Source organism: Xenopus tropicalis, chromosome 5 (genome assembly GCF_000004195.4).
Source record: "Xenopus tropicalis strain Nigerian chromosome 5, UCB_Xtro_10.0, whole genome shotgun sequence".
NCBI lineage: Eukaryota > Metazoa > Chordata > Amphibia > Anura > Pipidae > Xenopus > Xenopus tropicalis.
Window position 1 is genome coordinate 86,236,790 of NC_030681.2, and position 27,823 is coordinate 86,264,612.

Consider the following 27,823-nt stretch of genomic DNA (forward strand, 5'->3'; position numbering starts at 1 on the left):
GACAGACCTTCATTAGAGTACTCAAAATCTGTGTAATTGTATAAACTAAATACCACAAATAATAATTCCTTTGGTAACATATCATCCCCAAACTCTGAAGAGTTACAATGCACCATTGTGACTGGATTAGAGGAAGAGTTTATATGCTGAGGACTTCCCATACCAGTAAGTTGAATGGTACTGCTGTAGCATTTTTCTTTCCCTAAAGTTATCTATTATTTATTTATCTGTTATTTATTTGATTATTGAAACTTAGCAGTAGCGGTTGCATTTCCCACCCTCGGCTTATACTCGAGTCAATAAGTTTTTCCAGTTTTCTTAGGTAAAATTAGGTACCTCGGCTTATATTCAGATCGGCTTATACTCGAGTATATACGGTACTTGATCAGAGTTTGTTGGCTACAACTGTCTCCATTTGTTCATACAAAATATAAGGCGGCGTGCCCTAAAATAAAGTACATTTATATTTTAATAAAATTCCTAGAAACCATAAAATCATGAAGCTTTCTGCGTAGACAGTTATCTTAATTGTTTGCCCAACATTCAGTGTAATATAGAATCACCCAAGGGCTCTTTCATTAAATGACAAAGTGCTAAAGTAAGTAGATTAATGAATAAAGGAATATACATGTGCAGTAAATCTTTGTCTTATTATTACCTAATATGAATAGAAAACAGCTCAGTATACCATAAATGATTAAAAAGAATAAACTAGTACCTTAAACGCACCAAAAATGAAGTATTAAGTTTGTATAAAGTGCACATTCAGTATACCCCCAAAAAAAGAATTGGTCAGTTAGGTAATATTAGAAATCCTAAAAATCTGAATCTAGGAATCTATGCAAGTAGAAACAAGGCTAATAAAATCCAGTTACATACAACTGTATGCTGAAAGATCTGGGCATCAGGCAAAGTCTCCAAACAAGTGGATCTTTTCCCGATATGCCCACCTTGAGGTAGCTGTTATCAGATTGATTTAATAGTTTGGCCCTAGGCCAAACCATCGGATCACATAATCCAGGCTGTTGGGGTGAGGAGTACATGGGAGCAATGTTGTGGTCCTCACCCAAGGGAATTTTAAATCTTGCCCACTTCCCTCCTTGTGAGCAGCTTCTTCATAGAGTTTTAGCTAGAATGTCCTGTATGTGATGTGCATAATTTGTACGGACAACAAGTGAGACTTCCTCTGTTCTTCCTAAACCTTTTCCCCCACTCCTCCTCCTACACTAAAATGTATTCATCTGATGCAGATGATTTGCTATGACACGTTTATATAAGTGCTTGAATATATCATCCTTGTTATATTCTGTGGCTACTAAATCTATATTGCACTGGCTACCCTTCCATCCAGGATAAAATTCAAACTTATGACTCTCACATTCAAAGCAGTTCATAACTCTGCCCCACCCTACATCTCTGAACTTATCTCTAGGTACCATCCAACCCGCTTGTTACGCTGCTCTACTGACCTGCTCCTTAACTCCTCTCTCATTCCCTCTTCACACACTCGCATTCAAGATTTTGCAAGGGCTGCCCCCCTTCTCTGGAATTCACTCCCACAAACTATCAGACTTTCTTCCAATCTCTCTGCCTTCAAGAGATCTCTAAAAACACATTTATTTAGAGAATCTTACCCTAATCTAGTTTAACCTAACCTCAGTGTGCTGCTAAAAGCAATAACCTGTGCCACACCTCTCACACCCATTCCCACACCTTGTGTCTCAACCCTTTCTCCTTGTAGATTGTAAGCTCTTTTGGGCAGGGTTCTCTTCACCTCTTGTATCGGTTATTGATTGCTTTATATGTTACTCTGTATGTCCAATGTATGAAACCCACTTATTGTACAGCACTGCGGAATATGTTGGCGCTTTATAAATAAATGTTAATAATACTTCTTTTTACCTAAATTTACATTTCACAAATACAAAGATTAAAAATAAAAAAAGGGTTTAGTGCTTCTAGAAACATATTTTGACCAAGATGAAACAATTAAATGGTGGATATTCTCTTCTTAAAGATAACAAATAATCAGTGTACAAGGAGGTGACAGGGAGAAACAGAACTGACGGCTATAAAGAAAGCTAGATTTGGGGTATTTTTTGCAAGAGGATTATTACTGATCTTAATCAGTTTTTAATCTACTTTTTGAACAATAACACTAATCCCTTCTTTAGACTAACCCCTTCAAGGTCTTAACATATATATTTCATAGTTGTATTATCACACCATGGGCCAGATTCATATCAATGAAAAGACATTATTTTATGGTCAGTCACATGTGCCAGAATCAGTTGGAGGGTAAAAAAAAACTTTTCAACAGCCCTGGGGTGAAATATTTTTCCAGTGATTTCAGACATATAGAGGCAGATTTATCAAAATGTGAGTTTAGAGCTAAATATATAAACCTCACCCACCTTCTCTTTATTCCTATCGGATTTTTAGAAGCTCATTTATCAATAGGTGAAAATGGAGAGTTCACCATTTGAAAAATATGCTTCTAAAAATCCCATAGGAATGAAGAGAATGTGGGTGAGTTTTTATGTATTTAGCTCTAAACTCACATTTTGATAAATCTGCCCCATAATGTTTGATTTCTATTCAATGATAAATAATCAAACAACTGAACAATAAATAATAATGGGCTTATTTATCAATTTTCAGGTTTGTCAATTTGAATTTGTTTTCCTAAATTGAATAAACTTGCGTATTTATTATTTCGGAAAATTTGCTTGAATAAAAAAAACTTGAATAAACTCGAAAAAAGTGAGTTTGAAAATATGGCTTGACTTTGCCATCTAAAATCTATGGAGTTTCTATAGAGGTCAATGGGGGTTGTCAAAGGCAAAGATTTACATTTGAGTTTTTAGGTTTTTTGCACTTAATACCAGACATTCTATTTTTTATACCATAATTCAAATGCAAGTTTTAGTGCTAAAAAACTCAAATCGTGAAAAAAAAATCAAATTCAAACATTAATAAATTACCCCCTTGATGTTTTTACTAAAAAAATGAAATCATGCTTTTAATCAGTTTGTTTTTTTCAAATGCACACAAAAGAGGTACATTACAAAAGTACTAGAGAAATAACAGACACAAAAATTTGCCCCTTTGTGCTTAATTAAAAATCCAGTGCAAGGTGTGGAGGTGCTCCTTTCTGTAAAGGAGAAGAAAGGTTACAAGTAGATGTTTTCATTAAGGTCTAAATACACAGCTGCTCTGTGAAAAGAAACACTGCATCTTGCTTCTATTCTGTACAAATGGGCTTCGGTATCAGACTTCCTTCTCTCAACTCAAACCTTCAGGGTGCGCGGCATGAGCCTGCGCAGCTTTCTCCTCTCTCCCCTCACTTCTGTAATATGAGCTCAGAGCTATGAGCCAGCAAGAGATACAAAGAAAGGGAAGTGACAACATACCAAACTAAGGGCTCTGGCACACGAGGGAGATTAGTCGCCCACGACAAATCTCCCTTGTTGCGGGCACCTAATCTCCCTGATATGATCTCCCACCAGCGAAAATGTAAATCGCCGGTGGGATGGCATATGCAGCGGCGCGATTTGCGGAAATCGCCAAAGTTGCCTTGTGTGCCAGAGCCATAATACGGCAGCTGCTTTCTTAAACAGAGAGAGCTTCTAGGGCTGTTAACTCAGGTAAGCATTTTCATTCTCATTTAACAGTGTTGTTACTGAAATTATGGTGCTGGTAAGCAGTATTTTCATTAGTGAATTCTCTTCCATCTATAACTAAAGGGCACACTGTGTCAAGAACAAGTTTTCCCATTGCATTGTGTACCTCTAAATTTAAAAAAAAAAAAAAACTATTAGTACTGCCCATGAGTTCAACTTCCAGCTTACTGCTTTTCCAGGCTGTGCAGAAGTGAAGCTCAGCACTTCACACTGTAGGGTAGCTACAAGGCAAACTTGGGATGTAACAGGAGTCTTCCTGTATGAAGGGAAGGACCATTGGGATATGCCCCCACTCATTTTAAATAGTCAAAATGCCAGAAAGATACCTGATAGCTCCAACAAAGTTGTAACTAAAAAAAAAAAAGCAATCAATCGGGTACCATATATTATTATTGCCTACATGATGATAACAAAATGTTTTAAATGTTTAGAGAAAATAATTTCTTCTTAACAGCCCCTTTATCTATTACCACATTTGTTTAGTGTGCTGCTTTTCTTTCTATGTTCATAATCCCTATTATGTTTGGCTCCAAATTCTGTCTGACCACAATCAGCGCAAGAAAATATTCCTCATATACTTAATGCTGAAGTGTTATTTTTTATTTAATTGTAAATAGACAAGAGTCAAGCAGCAAATTAATTACAAATATGCATAAAAATGAATTGCAGATGAAAAGGTGAGCCCAAGATGACACTGAAACAGTGATTTATATATATATAGGAAGGGTATATTTACCTTTGTACCCATACCTGTATAAAACCACATCTGCTCACCCAAAATATTGAACATATTATTATGATTATTTACAGTTAAATCCATTTACATGAACTGCATGCAAATTAAAGAAGGAGTTTAAGGGCAAAAGCACTTCTGACCTACTGGATATTGCACCTAGCATAGGTAAGGGTTGTGACGCCCTAACTCCCTAACTGAGGATAGCAGAAGGTCAGTTACTGACCGAGTATAAAGTAAACAGTGCATACTGCAAATATGTATATAATATGTCTGCAAAGCATGCGGAATTAGTGAGACTAATGGAATATAAGGCATGGGAGCCAGCAATGCTAAAGACCTGCTAGAAGAGGTTGTTGCATTTTATTGGATAACTGTAGCATAAAACTCCATTTGCTGGTATTCAGCACTGCCAATAGGAATAAAGTTATTTACACTACAGGGCCATGAAATACCAATAAAAGCAAATCAACTTTAGCAGCTGGATTGTACCCCCAGCGATCCATTACCATCCTCAGCTAATAACCCTGTTTATAATAATTAATCATTAGCTTCAATCTGTTCAAGGAAATCATACAAAGGATTAGAAGGACCTTTATAGAGTCACATTCACCAAAGAAATATTTTACATGTTTTTAGAAGAGAAATCAGTAGTAAAAGCAAAGACCAACACATTCATATACATACACTATACATTTGTGTATGATTTTCCATCAAAACAGACATATAAGACAAAATCAAACACGTTTCTCCTTCAGTCTGTTCTCTGATGGTCTCTCAGCGGGAGGCGCAGCCCGCCCCACCACTTGACTCTCTGGATTTCTCTGTTACGTGCATGTTGCCTTCTTCAATTAGTTTTATCAATTTAAAATCTTCACAGACATTTGCCAGCAAATCTGGATTAAAGAGAACATCTAATGCAGTCATTGCCAATGCTTTAGCTGTGCGAAGTGCATAAAATTGAGCTTCTTTTGATCCTAAATGTTAAACAAAAAAGAGAAATCCAATCAAAACAAGAAAATCAAATTTAAAAATTGTTTGGAAAAAAAGTTTGACACTTTATAGAACTTGTTTATATTTTACATTGGTCCCTGTTCTGTTTATTACAATTTATGTACAGGTATCGGGCCCGTGATCTGGAACTCATTATCTAGAAAGTTCAGAATTATGGAAAGGCCATCTCCCATAGACTCCATTTTAATCATATAATCGACATTTTTAAAATGTTTAAATAATTTTTTTTGTAGACAGAGGGGGCCTATTCATCACGATTTAGAATGGAAAAAAAATCGTATTTTTTCTGACTTGTAGAACGGTGCGTATTTTCTATCAAATTTGCGTTAATTTCCACAACTTTTTCGTACTTTGCGTAAATTTGTGTGACAAAATTGTATTTGTCGCATTGAGTGTGAACGTTTCGGATTCATTCAAGCTTCGGTATCGTGACTTTCCCTGGGCCAGGTTGGAGCAGCAGAGTGCCATTGAGTTCTATGGGAAGCTTCCAGAAACATGCACAGAAGGTTTAAAGTCAGAAAGATTTTTGTGCCTTTTACAATCGTTCGGATACGAAAATTTCGGAATTTTCGGATCGTACCACAATATTTTCATTTGACCACGATGCAATCCCAAATTTTTATATTTGATTCAATTTTTTCTTCTTACTTTTCAGAGTCCGAAATTTGGACTTTGATAAATCAGCCCCTTAAGGTAGGAGATCCGAATTACATAAAGACCCCTTATCCAGAAAACCCCAGGTCCCGAGCATTCTGTATAATAGGTGCCATACCTATAGATAATATACAATTGGATTTATTAACTTAAAATATAACTTATTTATTTGATTACCCATTTAACAATTAATAATGTGGTACTTTCAGTTGTCTATAGTTACCTGCAGCTTCTGTGTACTCCTCTGTGTGATTTAGGGCATCTGATCCAATATAAAAATAAGGATGGATCCCAGGAACCACAAAACTAACATTGCCAAAATCTGTGGAACCTAAAAAGATCAAGAAACAAACCACAATGTAACAGGAGTTTCTAATGCACTACTCTCGCCTCATACTGAATCCTAAAGTCAAAAAGGAGGATTGCAATATATTAGGAGCTCATTCTTCATGTAATATGTTGATGTTTAACTTCAATAAAAAAAAGAAAAAAGGTACAGCAAATTAAAATATAAATTGCACATAATTAATAATTACTTTCAATATAAATTTGAATGATTTTAATACTAGTAAATGTTTTGGAGGTTGGTTCAGACTACATGTAACAATATTGCAGGGGTCAACTCTCCTCCAGTTAAGACACCAATATAACTTATTATGGCCTATAAGGAGGAAGGTGCATTCCACTTGGGAAAAATAAAGACAAAAATGTGTAAGGTGCAAAACTTAGGCCAGTTTACCAATCAGTAACACCCCATTTAGCAGAAATCACAGCCTTCAAAAATGTTGTATAGCATGTTAATGTTATGTCTATGAAGATTTTCATTCATCCAGGTCATGGTATATCTAGTATAAATAAATTTGAAGCAACTGGACTTGTTTAGTAATCATTGAAGACGTTTCACTACTTATCCGAGCAGCTTCTTCAGTTGAACTGAAGAAGCTGCTCGGATGAGTAGTGAAACGTCTTCAATGATTACTAAACAAGTCCAGTTGCTTCAAATTTATTTATACTAGACATGTTAATGTTAATTTTTGACCCATCCTCTCAGTTCAGAAAAATCTTACATTAGCTTGCATGCAATGCTTTACCAACAGATTTTCAATAATATTTAAGTATGCGCAATGAGAGGGACAGAAGTTACCAAATAGCTGAGGGGGCCCCAATAGACGATCAGGTTAGATTAGTGGGTTACTAAGGTAACAGTGCTCGCGTAGATTGTGAGCTTGGGTGAATATTAGTGTGGACATAAGTTCACCAAACATCTCATTGGGCTTATTCTATTTGTTGGTAAGATCCATCACCTAAGCTAATAATGTTTAAAGGCCTAATAACTGGCTTCCCTGGTTAGAAGGGCTTAGCTAACTAATGGGACCCTTACTATTTACTGATGGCAGCCTTGAGTCTGGGGACTGAGATCATTCCAAAACTTAAATCTTTTGAACAATTTTTCAATGGCTGCAACACTTCCCAAAAACATAATAGATCCCACCAAACGCTTAAAGAACATTTAAACACCCCAAACAAAAATGTAATCAGCGAACAGCCTCTTTGAAATCTTATACCTGCAACACTGGTTTCCAGAGGTTAATAGTAAGGTTGCAACATCTCCTTAATCACTTAGATTTCCTTCTCCTCCTGTAACCCACTCGGCCCCTTCCCCCTCAGGAACTTGCTTTGACTTCTGGCTTGTGGGCATGCTCAGTTGTTCTAAGCTCAGATTACTAAACACGCCCCCCAGTCTAGCAGCCAGTGAAGAGATGGCATTGCTGGTTCCCATAGAAACTCAGCTCTAGCTGTCTGCTTCAATTTTTTTCTCCTAACCTCCTCTCCTGAGCTCAGCTCAACCAAAGCAGTACTTTTATCAAAGACAATTCCACCTTTGTGAGCCTGTATTTTTGATGAAATGTATGCTGAATAAGAGTCTGTGTGTGTGTGTATGCTGTTTGCAGATTTAAATGTATCCAATTATGTATCAGAGGGAAAATGGCCACCAGGTGAAAGCTGCTATTTGCTTTAGGAACATGTGATGGTGCTGGCAAGCGGAGGAGATATATTCAGTACAAATGATGCCATTTGGGTGGGGGAGACGTGCCCAACTGATATACATTGTAGGCAAATGTAGGCTTTACATGTCCTTTAACTGTTTGCAAAGTGTATTACATAATTCTGCAGCATTTTACAAACATTATACATTAGTCTCTGTCGCAGTGAAGCTTGCAATCTAAAAGTCCCTATTACGACCACATGCACTTTGTGGACGTTCTAAAAAGGGAGTCAGGAGTGTAAGGGAAACAGGGAAAAGTAAAAGGAGAGAGAGCATACAAACTAAGCAGACAGTATCCTAGCTGAAATCAAACAAAGAAGTCCAATGTACAAGGCAGCAATATTAACAACTGAGCTACCAAGCTGCCCTTTATAATTTACAAAAATATTCCATGTTTAAAGGCTGGGATCCAATGACGAGCTGCTGCCATGAGGCAATTTAAGATTTTTGACTCGGAGCCAAACAACACCCCCCTCTTTTTTTTTTTTTTTTTTTTTTACGTTTAAAAGTGCAATAGTTAACTATCTTGCTCTCCCCCTACCCATGCAAGAAAACAGTAACTGCTGTACCTGAAAGGCTATTTAAAGCCAAATTATCTGCTGCAAACTGCATTCCCAATTTTTTGCCGTTCTCCACATAGGTTTTTGCTAAGGTCTTGTTTTGTAGAACATTATAGTAGTCATGGCCACTGCTGCTAAGCTCCACCTGTTTGCACAGAGGGACATGCAATGGTCAATATGAAACACAACCTAGATTTCTACAGGTGAAATGTTGGAGGCCTAAGCTGTATATTATTTTGCAGGTTTGAAGGTAGCAGTAAAAGGTTAAATTATGAGAAAGATATGATTTGAGTTTAGTATCATTTTAATAATACAAAAATCCATGTTACATAAATGACATCACTAAACACTGATTATATATGATGAAAGCCCTACACACTATTTAAAAATTAATGAAAATACAAAATATTGGAGTAGCAATTGCTTAGGCACACCCAGGCCTGGGGTGATCAACTCTGATGTTTAAACTTCTTCCAGGTTTCCCTTGTGCTGATTCAGCATAGTAAAATGCCATAAAATACTATATGAAGTACTGTTGAGTACATCTGCCAACCAAGGATGGTGCAAGGGATACCCAGGGCTTGGCAGCACAGCACTCTAAGAAAGCAACCCAGGTCAGCCATTTTAGTCACTGTGAAGTTGCCAACTGAATTAAACAGTGGGCATACAAATGAAAGACATAGACCGACACCTTTTAGACTATTAAGCACATAATAACAAGTATGAATAGATCTCCAAATTTTTAAGTGTTTGAACCTCAGTGTTTTTCTCCTTTAAGTAAACATTTTGTCTTCCATTCAGTTAGTTAGCTTTGGGTTATAGTGAAAAGATGATTAATTAAAATTGTGATAGTGCTTAAACTCAACCCAGAGTGGCAATCTGCAGATGCTGACAAATACCAACTGGGTTGCTATAAGATTCCGTAGACAACAATATTTATTTGGCCTGTGGGGGGCTGTTTGGGTCTTGGTTTCGTTAAGCACGTTTAGAATTTCAGTCTGAACACACTTACCCGACATCCAGTTGCTGCCGCTGCTGCTTTAAAACAAGCATCTGCTTTTTCTTGTAGTTTAGTAAGTTCTTTGAGTGATGGTGCACGCAGATAAAATTCTAATTCTGAGTAGGAAGGAATGATGTTAGGCTTAACGCCTCCATTTTTGATTATACCTGGAAAAAGAGAGGAAAAAAAGTTCACTCTACTATTTCTCATTAATAAAACCATCAAATAACCTAAACAGAGAATGATGCAGCTTGTATGACTTGCAAATAAAACACTCCAATATAAAGTTGCCTTTTCATGTTCAGGTATGAGAAGCCATATTTAGAGCATCTAGGGTTGATTAAGGGGTAATAGATTATTTTAAGGCAATGCACATGGCAATAGATTCTTGCAAGGCAATGGCACAACTCTGCAGGTTGACTTCAGTGGAAATCACTTGAACCCACGGGTGAATTCACATGGCAACGAACACTGAAAATAACAGGTAGCAAATTTAGGCATTTTGTGACCCCCCACTGGAACTATTAAGCACTTGCATTGCAAAATGTCAAACTCATGCCATGCGGATTACCCTTAGATTCATATGAGGTTATGTAATAGAGGGAAAGTTTGCTATAAGTCTAGTTATTTATAACAGCCAATCAGCAGGCAGCATTAACAGGTCACTTATCCAAATATTGGTTTCCAATAGATTCCTGCTCCTGGGCAGACTTGTTGGCTTTCATTAGTTTAGGGGAGTATATTTTAAAGCACCAGACAACATAACAAGCAAGCTACAGTAACAAATGAAAATGGATCAGGGTATTCATCTGTACAAAGGACAGAAAGAAACACAAGATAAGATTCACATTAACCAAATCATAACTTTATTTTAACCAAGCAATACTTTGCTATATGTACAGTAACTAGTTTACTTTTTTACATAAACATAAGCACAGGAGAGCATGATAACAATATCTATTGTAAGAAAGCCTACATACAAAATCAAGTCTCAATAACAAATTTAAAATAAATATACATGTATAGAAATGTATTTTTTGCAACCAAAACAAAATAATGAAAACATTATTCCGGTGCTGCTGTCCACTTTCCCATTTACAGCAATCCTAACAGTACCAGTTCTGCCCCCCTGTGTTCCCTGCATTTCTTCAAAGGCTCCCTCCTGTCTAGTGTCAGGAATCTGCACTGATCCCTTTATATCCCTGCACCTTAGACATCACACATTAAACATATAGTTTACAAATGTTGTATTATTTACTCAGAATAAATTCAAACCTCAGTTCTCAGGAAAACAATGGGTACACAAAAGTATGTGAAAATACCTAGTAGTTTTCTTAGTAAATTTGACATTTTAAGCGTGTTTAAAGTTCATTGAAGCAGTAAAGATGCTTAGTTCAATTAAAAGGGGTTATTCACCTTTGAGTTAATGTTTTGTATGATGTAGAGAGTGATATTCTGAGATAATTTGCATCTATATTTTTCATTATTTGTAGTTTTAGTTATTTCATTTTCAGTTTAGGAGCTCTCTGGTTTGGAGTTTCAGCAGGTATTTGGTTGCTAGGGTCCAAGTTACCTTAGCACCACTCCTTAGAGAGTGATGTGGATGAGAGACTTATGTGAATAGGAAAGGGCCTGACTAGAAAAGAAAGTTACAAAAAGTAACAACAACAGTTAAATTTTAGCCTCACAGAACTATAGTTTTTTGCTGCTGTGGTCAGCGGCCCCCATTTAAAAACTTCTAAGAATTGGAAGAAGAAGGCAAATAATTCAAAAACTATAAAACATAAATACGGAACACCAATTGAAAAGTTGCGTAGAATCACCCATTCTATAACATAAAAGTTAAAGGTGAACCACCCCTTAAACTAACTAGTAAAGCCAAGCAACAATTCTGCCACTTTTAAAGACAGTGATTATCACTGCAAGAACACCAGTCTAGCTACCCCTCCAAAGGAAAAAACAACACAATTCTCAAAGGACCACTGCACACTATAGCTGAGAATACTGTACAGGTATGGGATCTATTATCAGGAGTACTTGGTAACTGGGCTTTTCTGAAAATAGAGCCACATTCTTTGTAGCATGCCAACTTATTGTCATCAAGTACAAGGTACTCTTTTATATTATTAAAAATATATTCTTTTTAAAAACATAATCAGTAAAAGAAAATAGAAATTGGTTATTTGAATAGGCCAGCTTGAGACATGGCATTGCTGTACTTCAGAGCTTTCTGTATAACGGCTTCTTAATAATAGATCCCTTACCTGGTACTTACATGATTCCCACCCTGCCCCAAGGTGATGCATGCAAAATACTATGGCATCTGTGGATCATGACTTAGGATCTGATCATCTCAAACTCTCATTTAGCACTACACATCACTAGTTGCTATTTGACTTCTAATTTTCATCTATATTTTTTCAACAATCTCTTAGTAATAAAAATAGAATCACGTATGAATTAAAAATTTATATTTTGTTGCCAAAGGATTTATTTAGGTACATACTACAAGAATGCAGTTCCAAAGTCTTACAACCAGTAATTTACCATGTACCCCATTGAGTTGCCATGCTTAATGTCCCAGCCAGAATTAAGGTTTTTGAGAGCTCATCACAGCAGAAAACAAGAGCAGGGAAAATTTTTGGCAGTTTTGGTAATGTTGTTGAGTAGCCAGGGACAAAACAATGTAGTCTGCCACATGTGGGACTATTTATGATCAGGCTTTTTATATATGTCTCTCACTGACCGCGTCCCTTTAAAATAATTTACATGTTTATACAATGAACATCAGCAATTCTGGATATTTTTTTTTTTGTAATAAAACAGTGTTTAAATAAAATATTCTCACCATGAGCTCTCCATGTAGGTTTCATTTGCTGTCTTAAGACAGACAGATTGTTGTAGGCAAGAATTGCAGCATCAAGAGCATTTACTCCTTCCCATGGATATGCAGCTGCATGAGAAGCTTTTCCATAATATTTCACTGTCACACTAGGAAATAAAACCATCACTTTGTATTTACTTTCTATTTGAAAGATCCTTAAAATGAGTTGCAAAAAAGTGCTTTATCATCATTTGTAATATAGTTAAGCACACAAACACTACTTTACTGCTGCCTTTACCTCCAGTGAATTACAGCATGCCAGATGCACAGAGGGGCAGGCACTACTATATGGCATGGTTATTAGTTTAAGGCTGGGGATGTCAAACTCATGTCAGCTATAGATAACTGGAATAACTAAGCATTCCATAATAGTTTTTTGTGATTGGGATTATTGTGATTTTTTGCTCACAGTAGCTGCACACCCATGCCTTTGATAAGGGCAGAATACAATAGGCACATAGTATATGGTTACTAAGATTTCTTGCATTAAAGAGGAGATAATTAAACTAAAAGTAAAGTTACATTTTTATTTTAGGTTCTTACGAGCACAACTAAAACAAATAAGCATACCACTGAGTAGCTTCTGATTCAGCAAACCCATCCCTTCCCTAAAAATGCGGTCTTATTTAGGCTTTCAGATAAGCAATATAAACACAGGCTAATTGAACAGCTTGTTTGGGTTTGTAAAAACTTGTAGAATGTGACTACAGTGGGATATCTGAAAGTGATTCTGGCACCATATAAAATATCCACAATTTTCTGCCAATGAGGGTAATCCCTGTAATATGGCTCTATTTAAAATAGTTTAATAATAACAGAAAATGTAATGCAAACATATTCTGTTACATACACAAAAACACTAAGGGGCTGATTTACTAACCCACGAATCCGACCCGAATTGGAAAAGTTCCGACTTGAAAACGAACATTTTGCGACTTTTTCGTATGTTTTGCGATTTTTTCGGATTCTGTACGAATTTTTCGTTACCAATACGATTTTTGCGTAAAAACGCGAGTTTTTCGTATCCATTACGAAAGTTGCGTAAAAAGTTGCGCATTTTTCGTAGCGTTAAAACTTACGCGAAAAGTTGCGCATTTTTCGTAGCGATGCGCAACTTTTCGCGTAAGTTTTAACGCTACGCAAAATGCGCAACTTTTTACGCAACTTTCGTAATGGATAGGAAAACTCGCGTTTTTACGCAAAAATCGTATTGGATCCGAAAAATTCGTAAAGAATCTGAAAAAATCGCAAAACATACGAAAAAATCGCAAAGTACCGATCATTACGAAAAAAACGCAATCGGACTCCGACCCGTTCGTGGGTATGTAAATCAGCCCCTAAGTTTGAAAGCTCCATACCCTCAAGTATGTTGCTAACAAATAAATAAACTGTGGGACCCGTAGGTTTATCAGGCCGGACTGGTTGAATGGTCCAATAATTTTTTTGGTGGGTCATGAGCGGGTAGAGGGCAAAAAGTCAACACGTAAGATGTGAACATAGCGTTGGACCTTGTGACTAAAGACCAATACTTTCAAGAAAACAATCCTCCAGACACCTACCTGTTAACAAATAGGGACATTCAGTTACATTTTACAGAGTTATTTAATTCAGATTGGAGCCAAAAAAAAAAAAAAAAAGGATAGAGAAAATAAACTTTCAGAACTAGTCTGTAAAATAACTTCACTTGAATCTAAACATAAACAGCCATATACTCAAAAGCTGCATCTCCCACAAGTTCTTGTGTTAATTTAATTCCATTGTTCAAATGTCTGGAAATCTGCAGGCAACCTGCTTTATTTATTTACTTCCTGTTACATATAGAGCATGGACACATTTCAGAGCACTTTACAGAGATTATACATCATTTACATCAGTCCCTAGCCCAGGTGAGCTTACAATCTAGGGTCCCTATCACATTCACACACACACACACACACACACACAATGCTCAATTTAGTTAGATGCCAGTAAACCTGCCTGTATTTTCTGTGCACTGTGGGAAGTAGCAGGAGAACACAGAGGAAGCCCACACAGGCACAAGAAGAACATACAAACACCTTGCAGATAATGCCCGGGCTGGGATTAAACTCAGAATTCGAGTACTACCCACTGAGCCACCGTGCTGCTCGATATGGGTTAAAGTTAGTGAACTATGTAACTATTAGGGATGCACTAAATCTAGGATTCGGTTTGGGATTTAGCCTCAATTCTGCCTTTCTCAGCAGGTAGAATTCACATGGCTGGACAAACCAAATTTGAATCCTTAAAGGAGAAGGAAAGTCAAAATCTATTAAGCACACTATTAAATAGTACTACTATTGCTGTGTAAAAACGCTATATTTCTGGCTTGCCTAATGAAAGATTTACAGAGATACACATACTAGAACCTATATACTTGTTTCAGTAAACGGCGCCGCCATCTTTAACAAGGGATGCCCACTCCCCTTCCCTCACTGTCTGTACTGCGCATGCGCCCCCAACAGCCCCCCTGCGGCCCCCCGTGTCCTTCCGTGTCTCCCCCCCCCCAGCAGCTGCGTCCATTCGCCTCGTCACCACCCCGCTCGTGTGCTCCTGTTGTGTATGCAACTCGCCTCCCCTTTAAAATTAAGTGTTTTTTTGTCATATAAACACAAAAGTTGAAAAATTTTAACCATGCGTTGTGCGCACAGTTCTATTTAACCCTTTTGGAGCCTCACTTACAAATGCAAATTAGGATTTGGATTCGGTTCAGTGTTTTCCCAAATACTTTATGAAGGATTTGGGGTTTGGATGAATCCTAAAATAGTGGATTCGGTGCATTCCTAGTACAGGTATAGGACCCGTTATCCAGAATGCTCGGGACCAAGGCTATTCTGGATAAGGGGGTCTTTCCGTAATTTGGATCTCCATACCTTAAGTCTACTAAAAAATCAATAAAACATAAATTTAACCCAATAGGATTGTTTTGCATCAATAAGGATTATTTATTTCTTAGTTGAGATCAATTACAAGGTACTGTTTTATTACTACAGAGAAAAAGGAAATTGATTTTAAAAATTAGAATTATTTTATTAAAATGGAGTCTATGGGAGACAGGCTTTCCGTAATTCAGAGCTTTCTGGATAACGGGTTTCCTGATAAGGGATCCCATACCTGTAACTATTTCATAAATCCAGAATAAAAGAATACCACATATTGAGTACCAAAAATGTGTCTTTTAAAGAGAGGAAAATACAACAGTATAATTACAATTTTCACTGCAAAACACACTATGTACATAGAGTTACGCAAATTGCTACGTCTATTCTTGCCGGTGGAAAGGCATATCAAACTCGCTCCGTGGGCCATTGGCCTAAAGGGCTATAAATGGGTAAATGTGTACAAAAATAAACCAAAATGCTATTTTTTGTCATGGTTCTGAAAACTGATGGGGACTGACTGTAGCATTTTCTTTGGTACAAAGACAAACATGTCTTCTAAACAGTTTGATACAGTAGCTATCGATGTTACATACCTGGATTTAATGTTTTCCTGAAATTGACAGTTTTTTTACGGTCTCAAACAGGCAAGTGGTGTATTGTTTTTTTTTCCCAGATGTTACTTTTCCCAGAATTTAAACAGTTTTGACATGTCCTCTGGGAAACATAAAATTGGGGTTCTACTGTATGAAAATACAGAATGCTTGAAATCTGGGGTTTTCTGGATAAGGGATCTTTCTGTAATTCGTTTCACCACGCCTTATGCTTACTAAAAAAACAATTAAAAGGTTAAATAAACCCATTAGGATTTTTTAGCCACCAATATGGATTCAGGCAGCTTAGTTACCCTCAAGTACAAGGTACTAAGTACAAGGAAATCATTTTTAAAAATTATGTTTACTTAAAATGGACTATGGCAGATGGCCTTCCTATTACTTGGAGCTTTCTGGATATCAGTTTTCCAGATAAGGATCATATACCTGTAATAAGCTTTGTGGCATGTATATACCAAAAAATATTAATTAATTAATACATTTTTACAGCCAAAACCTCAGCCCCTGCAAACAAAATCACAATTTGTTTTTCAGTTGTTACCAAGCCCTTAGCAAGGTAGGCCAACAAGACCATGCATTTTTATGCACTCTGGTAAAAAAACAAAACAATACTGCCTAGTATTAATTTGATTTATTTAATGAAAAAGTATATAGCGAAATTACAAAGAATATTGTTAATAAAAAAAGATTACAAATACTGTTTTGAACAAAAAACATCAAACAATAAAACTTTGCAGCATCTTCTTTTCAACATTCAACGAAACATATTGACAAAACTTAATAAATACACATTATACTGCTCTTTTGAATAATTTGATACCACATGCATGAGATAGCCAAACTATGTGGCATATAAGTAAGGTTGCCACCTAGTCAATAAAAATGATGCTTCATGTCAATGTTATTATAGCAGTGACAGTATTTTAGGCAAACCTAGCTAACAGAAGTAGAACTGAAGAATATACCTTTCTACATTCACATTAGTACCATATTATAGGCTTATATAATTACAATTTGTGACTTACCCTCACATGCTTACATAAAAATATACAAATCATATAGAAACTGCAACATGGTAACAAGCCACTCTATTATAATGATAGCTACAAGTTCTGCCATACATGAGGACAGAACTGCGGTTTTGGAGAAAAAACTATGAAATGCAGACTTATGCATGAGTAACAGAACCTCTTTAAAGGCCCAAATTGACCATTTTGGACATTTCAAAATCTACATGTTTCCCTCCCACTAACTGTTTTCACATCATTTTTGTACTCACTCATGTTCAGCAACATCTGGCAAGTATGCTGCATCCTCCTGTGCTGGATGGGCCATAAAGACAACATGCATGTCTACAAAGGCACCAGCCTCAATCAGATCAATTTTGCCACCTCCATCTTCCTCTGCAGGAGTTCCTAAAACAGTTATCTAAACACAAAGATAAACATATTCCTTGTATATAAATGTAACAATTACTGCAAATGATAAACAAAACATTCTAAAAAGCATTTAATCCGAGTATAGAAGAACACAAAATGACTTAGCTACTTTAAAGGAGACATACAGCATAAGTGAAAATCAAATCCCCATCTTGTAGGCCAGTGCTGTCCAACCGCTTTAATGGCTTACTCTTGTGTAATCTTTAAATGGTATCAGTACTGTGATTAACTGCCCCCCCTGCATGGTTCACACCTCAGATTCAGGCTGTAATTCCCCTGTATTGTTTAAAAATGTAATCCCCTGTGTTGTTCACACCTTTTAATCCCTGCATTGTTCACCCCCTGCACTGTTCACACCTCAGGCTCAGACTGTAATAACCCACATTGTTCCCCTGTTCACACCTCAGACAGCAGTAGAAACCCACAAATAAACCCTGCACACTACAAAAAGAACATATACTGAGGTGGTACTGCAATTAAAATGTGACAACATTGTGTCACTGTATGCTGCCTGTGTGTGCCATACACACAGGCAGCATAGGGCAGAGAGAGTATGGCACATGCAGGCAGGGTAGGGAAGGCAGAGTATGGCACACACAGGCAGCATAGGGCAGAGAGAGTATGGCACACGCAAGCAGGGTAGGGAAGGCAGAGTATGGCACACACAGGCAGCATAGGGCAGAGAGAGTATGGCACACACAGGCAGGGTAGGGCAGGCAGAGTATGGCACACACAGGCAGGGTAGGGAAGGCAGAGTATGGCACACACAGGCAGGGTAGGGAAGGCAGAGTATGGCACACACAGGCAGGGTAGGGCAGGCAGAGTATGGCACACACAGGCAGGGTAGGGCAGGCAGAGTATGGCACACACAGGCAGGGTAGGGCAGGCAGAGTATGGCACACACAGGCAGGGTAGGGCAGGCAGAGTATGGCACACACAGGCAGGGTAGGGCAGGCAGAGTATGGCACACACAGGCAGGGTAGGGCAGGCAGAGTATGGCACACACAGGCAGGGTAGGGAAGGCAGAGTATGGCACACACAGGCAGGGTAGGGAAGGCAGAGTATGGCACACACAGGCAGGGTAGGGAAGGCAGAGTATGGCACACACAGGCAGGGTAGGGCAGGCAGAGTATGGCACACACAGGCAGGGTAGGGCAGGCAGAGTATGGCACACACAGGCAGGGTAGGGCAGGCAGAGTATGGCGCACACAGGCAGGGTAGGAAAGGCAGAGTATGGAGCACACAGGCAGAGTATGGAACACACAGGCAGGGTAGGGAAGGCAGAGTATGGCAGGTATTTGTTGTACTACAACCATTAATATGGGTATGGTCATGTGATAACACGAGTGTGGTTTCAAGTGGGTGCGGTTTCAAAAAGGGGAGTGGTCAAAACTGGCTTCCATTATCGGCCCTCCACCACGTAGGTCGGAAAAATTCCGGCCCTCTCTACCACAGAAGTTGGACAGCACTGTTGTAGGCAATAATGAACATTGTATGGTATGGTGTGGTTTCACTCTGGGCTAAAAATTATCATTATCTTTAAAAAATGTCCCTGCCAGAATCTTGCTTTTAAACCACTGTCTGGTGGCCAACTGCAAACTGTCTCAGCATATCAAAGGGGCACATTTACTAATCCACGAATCTGAATCACGAAAAAATCGCCTTGGAAACGAAAATTTCGGAAGATCGCAAATATCATGAAAATGCTTACGAAAAAATCGTATTAGTCACGATAATATCGTATTGGCGATCCGAAAGTCACGAAATTTTCGTACCGAACCTGTAAACAGCGGTAAAACCTTTCTGATTTTTTCGTGCAAACGTCCGAAAAAGTTGTGCGGCGTACGAAAAAGTTGTGCGGACACCCTAAAAAAATCGGTGAAAATACGCTCGGAGTGTTCGCATTAACACTCGAGCGTTCGTGCTTTTGTAAATGTGCCCCAAAGTCTACATCATATTAAAAGTTAATTTAAAGGTGAACCACCTCTTTAACAAGGCTCCTCGAGAAGGATCCTGTAATGAAATCTGTTTTGTTTTTTTTGCAAGAGAGTAAATTGGTTTATTGATATTTAATTTTAAAATTTGACATGAGGCAAGCCATACATTTCCCCCTCAGGCCCAATAAGTAGTGACTCTCTATAGCAGTGATTCCCAACCAGTGGCTTGCAGTCAACCTGTTGCTCCCAGCCCCTTGGATGTTGCATAAAAACCAGTTGCAATGCCAAACAGAACCTTCTGTAGGCTGCCAGTACATAGGGGCTACCAATAGTAAATCACAGCTCATATCTGGCACCCCCAGGTTCTTTTTGCATGCTTGTGTTGCTCTCCAACTTTTCTTTACATTTGAATGTGGTTTAAGGGGAAAAAAAAGGTTGGGAACAACTCCCGGTCAAGATCATCTACATATTGTGAATTGTGGTTCAGTCTCTCTTTAGTACTGCACTACAAATTGAAATGATGTCACCCATCCCTCTCCCCCCAAGCAGTCCATCAACAAAACAATGGGCGGGCAACTGTGCTTCTGTCACTGCTTTGATTTGGGATCATTGCACTGCTACCGGGTTTCCCCGAAAATAAGACACTGTCTTATATTTTTTTAAGCTCCAAAATATGCACTAGGACTTACTTTCAGGGGATGTCTTATTTTTCCATGAAGAAGAATACAGTACACATTTATTCCATCGTTTGGGTGGGTGTCTTATTTTCGGGGGGTGCCTTATTTTCCGAGGGGGTGAAAAATCGGGGGGGTGCCTTACTTTTGGAGGATGTCCTATTTTCGGGAAAACAGGGTAGTAAGGAAGCCATCCTGTATGTTAGTGAGTAGGAATGATACCTATATTGGCTAACAATAAAAATACATTGCAAGCTTGATGCCTGATGAAGGGGCCTTAGAGCTCCGAAAGTTTACAATGTATTTTTATTGTTAGCCAATATAGGTATCATTTCTACAATACTCTTGTATTTGTGTTTTGTTGTTATTATTATTTTTGACACTGGCTAACACGGTACTACAGTTTTTGTTTAGTGAGTAGGGAAACTGCCTAACTTCCCATACAGCCTCCCTTTCCAAGTGGTGCCTGCAAGTAGTTGCATTGTGCTGTGCTGGCTGTTTCTGAAAGCACAGGATCAGACTTAATGGCTGCCTAAACACTGTGATTAAACTTATAAGAAATGGATAAGAATTAACTGTGTACAGCTTCAATTCTAATATAATATTAGTCTGGTTGCTGCAGGAGAAAAACACGGTAATATTTTAAGGGAAAAAAAAGCCAAACCATAACAATAAAAAGTGAAGGCTAAGTGCAATTTGCCTTAGAATACATAATACACCACCCCTTTAGAGACCTGTGGTACACTAGACATACATGTGGGAGTAATATACAAAAGACATGGTACAGAGCACACAGATTGTGTATAGCTACAAACATTGATAAATATGTATGAACTTCATAAATCTGTGCTGCTGCTGCCGTATGTCATGCACTTTGTACTTAGCCTGCTCCTATAAACTCTGGCCAACTGGCAGCCAGTAAGAGACAAATGTTGCAGTGGCAGTAACACCTTGACAGGTCTGGGGGGCTGCGAGCACTGCAGGGCCCCTTGAAGTCCGAGAGCGGCTGCAGCTCCAACCTCAGCTATCAGGTTGTGCCCACAGGCATGGCCCAGACTGGGCAGAGCATCGTATTCACACAGGAAGCCCACATGTAGCGGCTGGGACAGGTTGTCAGTAAGGGGGGTACTCCATTCCGCTCGGAACGCCGTGTCAAGCTTGTAGTGGGGTTCCAGCAGCCACCCAGCCCTAGAGGAGAAGAAGCGGGTGAGAGTTTCGTGTGCCTGCTGCTCCTGGTAGGCCAGCTCCGGCCGGCTCCAGATGTCCCGGCTCAGCTCGCACAGACTCTCAGCCTCCTCTTGGATTCGCTCAGCCGCTCGCTGCTTGCATGCTTCCAACGCAGAAAGCTCCGCGCTACACTTGCCCCCAGCGCCCTGCAGCTCAGGTCCCATAGCAAAACCAGAAAGAGACAAATACAGAGTGAGGCTTCAGTAGCGATTATATAACGGCACTCGCTTCGGTTCCGGGAACTTTAAGCACCAGCACAGACACAGCCTCTTAAACCTCTGTGCGGCAAGTGCGCAACATCTCTGGGTAAGTGCAAGGCGCCTCTGGGAAATGTAGTCCTACTGTTCGCCTTACCCCCACACAGTCAGCTGAGGGGTTTGTCCCCTGCTCATAAAGGTTGGCTTCTGTTTGTGCGCTATATTTATACAACCCATAGCAGATACAGTTACGCAAGAGGCCGAAACTGGCAGGGGTTATAAATCTATCTGAGGTCATGTTAGGCCGGGCGCACATTTGGCACAAGGAGTCACTAAGTAACAATTTCACATAACGTAACTTTGTATGTGGGGGTGTGTTGGGTGCTCATTTATACACTTTATTTTCTCTGCATTATTTTTTTTAGCTTTGGGGGTTCAAATTGTTGCGGGGCTTCTTCTGAACATAGTGGTAAGATGTTGGATGTGGTAAGATGAAGGATAAATATAATGTAGGGTTCCAATCATTCTCCATTTCCCAGGGCCAGGCCCCAGTTTAAGACCTTGGTAACCCTGTAGGTATTGGCTCAAGAATGTGCCTGTTTGTGTAGATTCACCCATCCTAGGTTCCTGCAGCAGGGGAGCAACAGTGTGACAGGAGCAGCAATGTGAAGGCAGTTCTATACGGAAATTGCTTATATCTATATCCAGTCCTTTTTATATGAGAGGATATTCCTTTAAACAGTATGGGGCCCATTTACTAAACAATGTTGAGATAATTTAGTATTTTTCTAACTTATGAACATTTCGGAATGTATGCCATAAGTTTGTTAAAATTCCCAGAGTTTTTCGTGGTGTTCGTTAAATTTCCACAAAAAAATCGTACTTTGCACAAAGAATACGAACATTTCGGAATCCATTAATGCTTTGGTTAAACTTTCCTCGGGACTATCTTTTCGTCAGGTTTGATCTGCCGAGTACCATTGAGTCCTATGGAAGGCTTCCAAAGCCAGACATGGAAGGCAATTACAGCATTTGCATACAACCGATAAAAGCATTTTCGTGACATTTTAGAACATCAGAAATTATCGTGGTTACTCCAAATTTTACCATATCGTGTTTAAAGCCCCCAAAATATCGGATTTTAGTAAATGTAACCCTATCTCTACTGTTATTTATTTATTATAAATGACCTCAGTTTCAATCTCAGATATTGTAGCATTTTGTCATAGTTTTCCAATTTCTGATTTTAAAGGGCAGTTAATATTAATACCAGTAGCATGGTATATTTTGTCCTACTAAAGCAAATATTTGTAAACTTTTGAAGAATGTATTATTTAAACTTTCAAAGATGTAAAAGGTTATTTAAAGTTATCACAGCAATGTTGTGATGTTTATACAGCCAGGAATTAAAGGGGTCCCCACTCCAAAAAATTTTTTGCATAGTAAAAGAAAATGTTATTCTAAGAAACATTGCCAGTATTATTGGGATTCATTACACAGTATCTGGCTGCGTACATTTTCTTTTTCCCTGGCTCTAAATCCTTACTGCAGGATCGTTAAAGCTTGATATAAGACCTGGAGGCGACCTGCCACATGAATTTAAAATGGTGTGAGGTTTCAACACTGTTTGAAAGTGATAAACAAACACTGCAATTGCATTTGCACATAAGTTTAAAACCACTAAAACGTGTAATGTATTTTATAGAAGCCTAGAATGATTGTTTTGTAATGCAAAAAAAAGTTTTAGGAGGAGGAACCCTTTTATTGTAACTATTTACAGGTATAGGATCCCTTATCCGGAAACCCGTTATCCAGAAAGTTCTGAATTGAAATGATTTCCTTTTTCTCATTAATTATAAAACAGTACCTTGTACTTGATCCCAACTAAGATATAATGAATCCTTATTGGAGCCAAAACAATCCTTATTCAATATTTAAATGATTTTTGGCAGACTTAAGTTATGGAGATTCAAATTACGGAAAGGTCCCTTATCCAGAAAACCCCAGGTCCCGAGCATTCTGGATAAGAGGTCCCATACCTATACTAATATTCTGTCTGCCATAGTTTTTGAGAAGGGAGTTTAAAACACAGTATTTCAATACCCATTCCCATTTGGCATGGCATATTTGGTAGGTTCATGCACTGTTTTTAGACAAATTGACCTTGTAAATTATATTAATGTTGGTGTAGAAATATAGAATTACATTGAGTTTATTATTAAACATTTTTATGTAAACAAATGATTCCTTACTATTTGAATATCACTTTCAGATATGTTTACAGTCACCTTATACTGAATGTCTTGAAAATAACATCGCCGCTCATAGGCTTAAACCAGGTTCAAGACTCTAACAACACCAGCAGCTAGTTTACTGTAAGATTCAAGCTTGTTTATGCACAGGGTTTGAGCTACTAGCTCAGCTGTATTGCACAACACCCAGCTAAAAGGAGTCTGATTCCTGGAAGAGACCATTTATTCTGGAGAGGTGCACAAGAAGTTTAGACTTGCAACAACACTAGAGTAGATTTCAACACTTTGACACTGGAACTATAGACTAGTAAATATAGCAATAAACATAAACCTGTTCCTGAAAAGTTGCATTTTATACATTAGCAAAATGTCCTTATTATGTTCTTGAACTTCAGCTTATTCTTCTGCTTTTTCTTCTTATTCTTAGCGCCCCCCATTTTCTAAACAATACTCCTCCTACAATTTTAGGGGTACAATGCCCAAACTCTCCACACTTCTTTGACCTATAGTGGAGCAGGTTGCTTGTGCTTTTCTAGGGGATCTGTGAACACCCCAATTTTTCCATTGATTTTGACAGGGAAGATTTTCAAACTGCTACCACTCTTACAGCTTTGAAGCTACACCCCCCAAACTTGAATAACATAATCATGGGGTCACCCCTAATGAAACAGTGACATTTGTTGGATGACTCAATGTGCGGTTAGCCAACAACAGCCAATCAAATTTCACCCACTGACTTTAATGGGGAATTTTAAATTTCTGCCAATCTCCCAGCTTTGACACTACACTCCACTTTTTTTGAATTTGTGTTAAATCTTCTGAGCCAATAAATGTCTGTTTTTTTTCACTAAAAAACTTTTGCGTTGATTTAAATTATTTAATATTCAGGACCTTTTGGTGAAATTAACTTAAGTTTTTCCGCTCAATTTATATTTTTTCTTAGACACTACACTCCCCAAACTTAAATCACACAGTCATGGGGTCAGCCTGAATGAAAATATGATATTTGTTGGATGCCCAAAAGCTACGAACAGCCAATCAGATTTTACCTATTGACTTTTAATGGAGGAAATCCAACCTGCTGCCATTCTCACAGTAATAATGCCGGGGTCCCCAAACTTTGCAGAGTTAGGCACCAGGTAACTGCGGTTTAGGGTTAGGAAAAGTGGGTGGAGCCACCAACAGCCAATCAGATTTCACCTATTAAATTTTATTGGTTTGATGCCAGGGTTCCCAAACTTTGCACAGTTTGTCACTGGGTGACTACGTTCCAAGTTTGGAAAAGTGGGTGGAGCCAACAACATCCAATCAGATTTCACCTGTAGACTTTCATTCATTTAAATTTAAACTGCTGCCATTCTTTAAATATTAATACTAAGGTCCCCAAACTGCAGAGTTAGTCACCAGGTAACTGCGGTTCAGGGTTAGAAAAAGTGGCGGAGCCACCAACAGCCAATCAGATTTTACCTGTTGACTTTCAATGGGGAAATATACCCTGCTGCCATTCTCACAGTATTAACCCAAGGGTCCCCAAACTCTTCACAGTTGGTCACTAGGAGACTGCATTTTTAGGTTTAAAAAAGTGGGCGGAGCCACTAACAGCCAAACAGATTTTACCTGTTGACTTTCAATTGGGAAATTCAACCTGCTGCCAGTCTCACAGTACTAACCCGTTTCGCATCATGTGGCGCTTCATCAGAGGAGGACCTCCTCTGATGAAGCGCCACATGGTGCGAAACGCGTTAGGAGATTAGGATGCACCTGGTCATGTTTTGGTATAGTATGCTTTTGTTATGAGTTCTGTTTATGTTTATATTTATTTGAGCCAATAAATGTTGTTGTTTTTATTCCACTGAAAACTTTTGCAATTTATTCTTATATTTGATTCAGGACTTATCAGTGGGATATTACTGATAGATTCCCTTTCTGAAACCTATTTATTATTTATTATTCACAGTACTAACCCCAGGGTCCCCAAACTCTTCACAGTTGCTCACTAGGGGACTGCATTTTTAGGTTTAAAAAAGTGGGTGGAGCCACCAACAGCCAATCAGATTTCATCTATTGAATTTTTTTGGTTTCAATTTAAAATTCTGCTATTCTTATACTATTTACGCCAGGGTCCCCAAACTTCGCAGGGTTAGTCACTGGGTGACAATAATTCAAGGTTTGAATAAGTGGGTGGAGTCACAGACAGCCAATCAAATTTATTTAATTGATTTTAATGGGGAAAGTCAAAGTGCTGCTATTCTCACACGTTTAACGCCAATGTCCCCAAACTTTTCACAGTTGGCCACTGAGGGATTAAGGTTAAAGCTTTGAAAAAGTTGACTGAGCCACCAACATTTCACCAATTGAATGTAATTGGTTTATATTTATACTGCTGCCTTTCTCACACTATTTATACCAGGGTTGACTGGTTGTCACTGGTTGGAAAAGTGGGAAGAGCCACCAGCAGCCAATCCATCTGCACCCATTAAATTTCATTGGTTTATATTTAAAATGATGCCATTATTTAAGTATTAATTCCAGGGTTGTTAAACTTTCCAGAGTTAGTCACTGGGTACTTGCAGTTCAAAGTTAGTAAAAGTGGGTGGCGCCACCAACAGCCAATCACATTTCACCTATTTCCTTTCAATGGTGAAGTGTAAAATGCTGTCAGTCCCACAATTTTTATGCCTGAGTCCCCAAACTTTGCAGAAGTTGGTCACTGGGGGACTGCAGTTAAAAAATGCGTATAGGGATGTACTAAGTGCACATATAAGCTCCAAATGCAGGTGGCAACACAGCATATTGCAATCCACTGGATCCAGTGGAGTGGAACTCAGGAGATCGCAAGTGTAGGAGAAAATGCTCCTCAGCGCTCCACTAATGCTACCTTGGTCCTGTACCAGAATATTGGAAGCTGTATAGGAACCTGATATAAAGGATGAGGTATCAGGAAGGAGGGTAGAAGGACAGTCAAGTGGCCTGGGAATCCTTGTACTGTTTTAACCCTTTCACTGCCAGCTGTTTTGGACAAAGCGGAACTTCTACTGCCAGACAGTTTTTGAACATTTTGCACTGTTTCATTTTAGGGGCCTTTCCTCGGGGGGACTTTTAGTTTACCCAGGAAAACAATATATTGTTTTTTTTCAGGACAACCTAAGCTTTCAAAATATGGTAGAATTTTGGTGTAATTCCAATTCTGTAACAAGATATAGGCTTCTAAATGTCTAAAAAATTTAAAAACAAAATTATATTTTCCATAATATAAACACACATACCAGAAACAAAAATTATTTTATGCACAAAAATACAACTGGTTTGGAAATTCCCATGTCTCCTGAACGTGCCAATACCAAATATATATAGTTTTATGGAGATTTCTCACTTGTATAGGTCAAAAACTCCCAGCAGTACACTACCAAATTTCCAAAGCACTGCTTCAGAAAGCTGCATACTTTAGATTTCAAGGCCAAAAATTCCACTAACAGAAGGTTTATCCCAGAAAATTACACATTCCTGGAAAGAACAGATTCTGGGGCACAATTGTCTGTCAACTCCAAACTATCAAGTCGCAATGCTTTCCTAAAGTTATTGGTTTATATCAAAATTTGTGAGATTCCAGTCTATAGTATCTTATCTCCTATAGGTCATAAAGTAACCAAATAAAACACCCTAAATATGAATGCCAGGGGTCCACTGAACAGTTTGATGCCCAATATGTATAGGTTTACCTAAGTATGTGGCATGTAGGGGCCCCAATGTGAACATACCCCCATATGATCTATCATTTCTGTAATTTCAGCTCCAGCAAAATCAACACATTTACATCATTATATGTGGAATAAAACTAGTATAAAGTATGCTCACCCCAGAAAGCCATATATTTTTGGAAAGTACACATTCTCCAGAATCTAAAATGGGTACCCATGTCTTTCAACTCCAAAGTACCAACCCGCAAAACTTTTCTAAATGTAGCAATTTTGATGACATTTCCAAAAATTCCCTCAAAGCTTCCATATTGCA

At 38.4% G+C, this 27,823-nt stretch overlaps 1 protein-coding gene across 1 annotated transcript; it reads right to left on the minus strand.

Annotated features, from left to right (window-relative positions):
• Positions 1-4,261: 4,261 nt before the first annotated feature.
• pm20d2 (peptidase M20 domain containing 2) lies at positions 4,262-21,591 on the minus strand. Its single transcript, NM_001032311.1, has 7 exons — positions 21,087-21,591; positions 17,366-17,514; positions 12,540-12,682; positions 9,704-9,858; positions 8,701-8,836; positions 6,308-6,415; positions 4,262-5,393 (listed from the first exon to the last, which is right to left on the minus strand). Exons 1-7 carry the CDS (start codon positions 21,525-21,527, stop codon positions 5,194-5,196), a joined length of 1,332 nt encoding a protein of 443 aa, NP_001027482.1. The 5' UTR covers positions 21,528-21,591; the 3' UTR covers positions 4,262-5,193.
• Positions 21,592-27,823: the final 6,232 nt, after the last annotated feature.

Coding starts and splice junctions, on each gene's coding strand:
- pm20d2 (NM_001032311.1), bottom strand. CDS start 21,527: ATGGGACCTGAGCTGCAGGGCGCTGGGGGCAAGTGTAGCGCGGAGCTT. Junction 12,683..17,365: donor CCAGATGTTGCTGAACATGA/GTGAGTACAAAA, acceptor TTTATTTCCTAG/TGTGACAGTGAAATATTATG. Junction 5,394..6,307: donor GGAGTACACAGAAGCTGCAG/GTAACTATAGAC, acceptor TTTAACATTTAG/GATCAAAAGAAGCTCAATTT.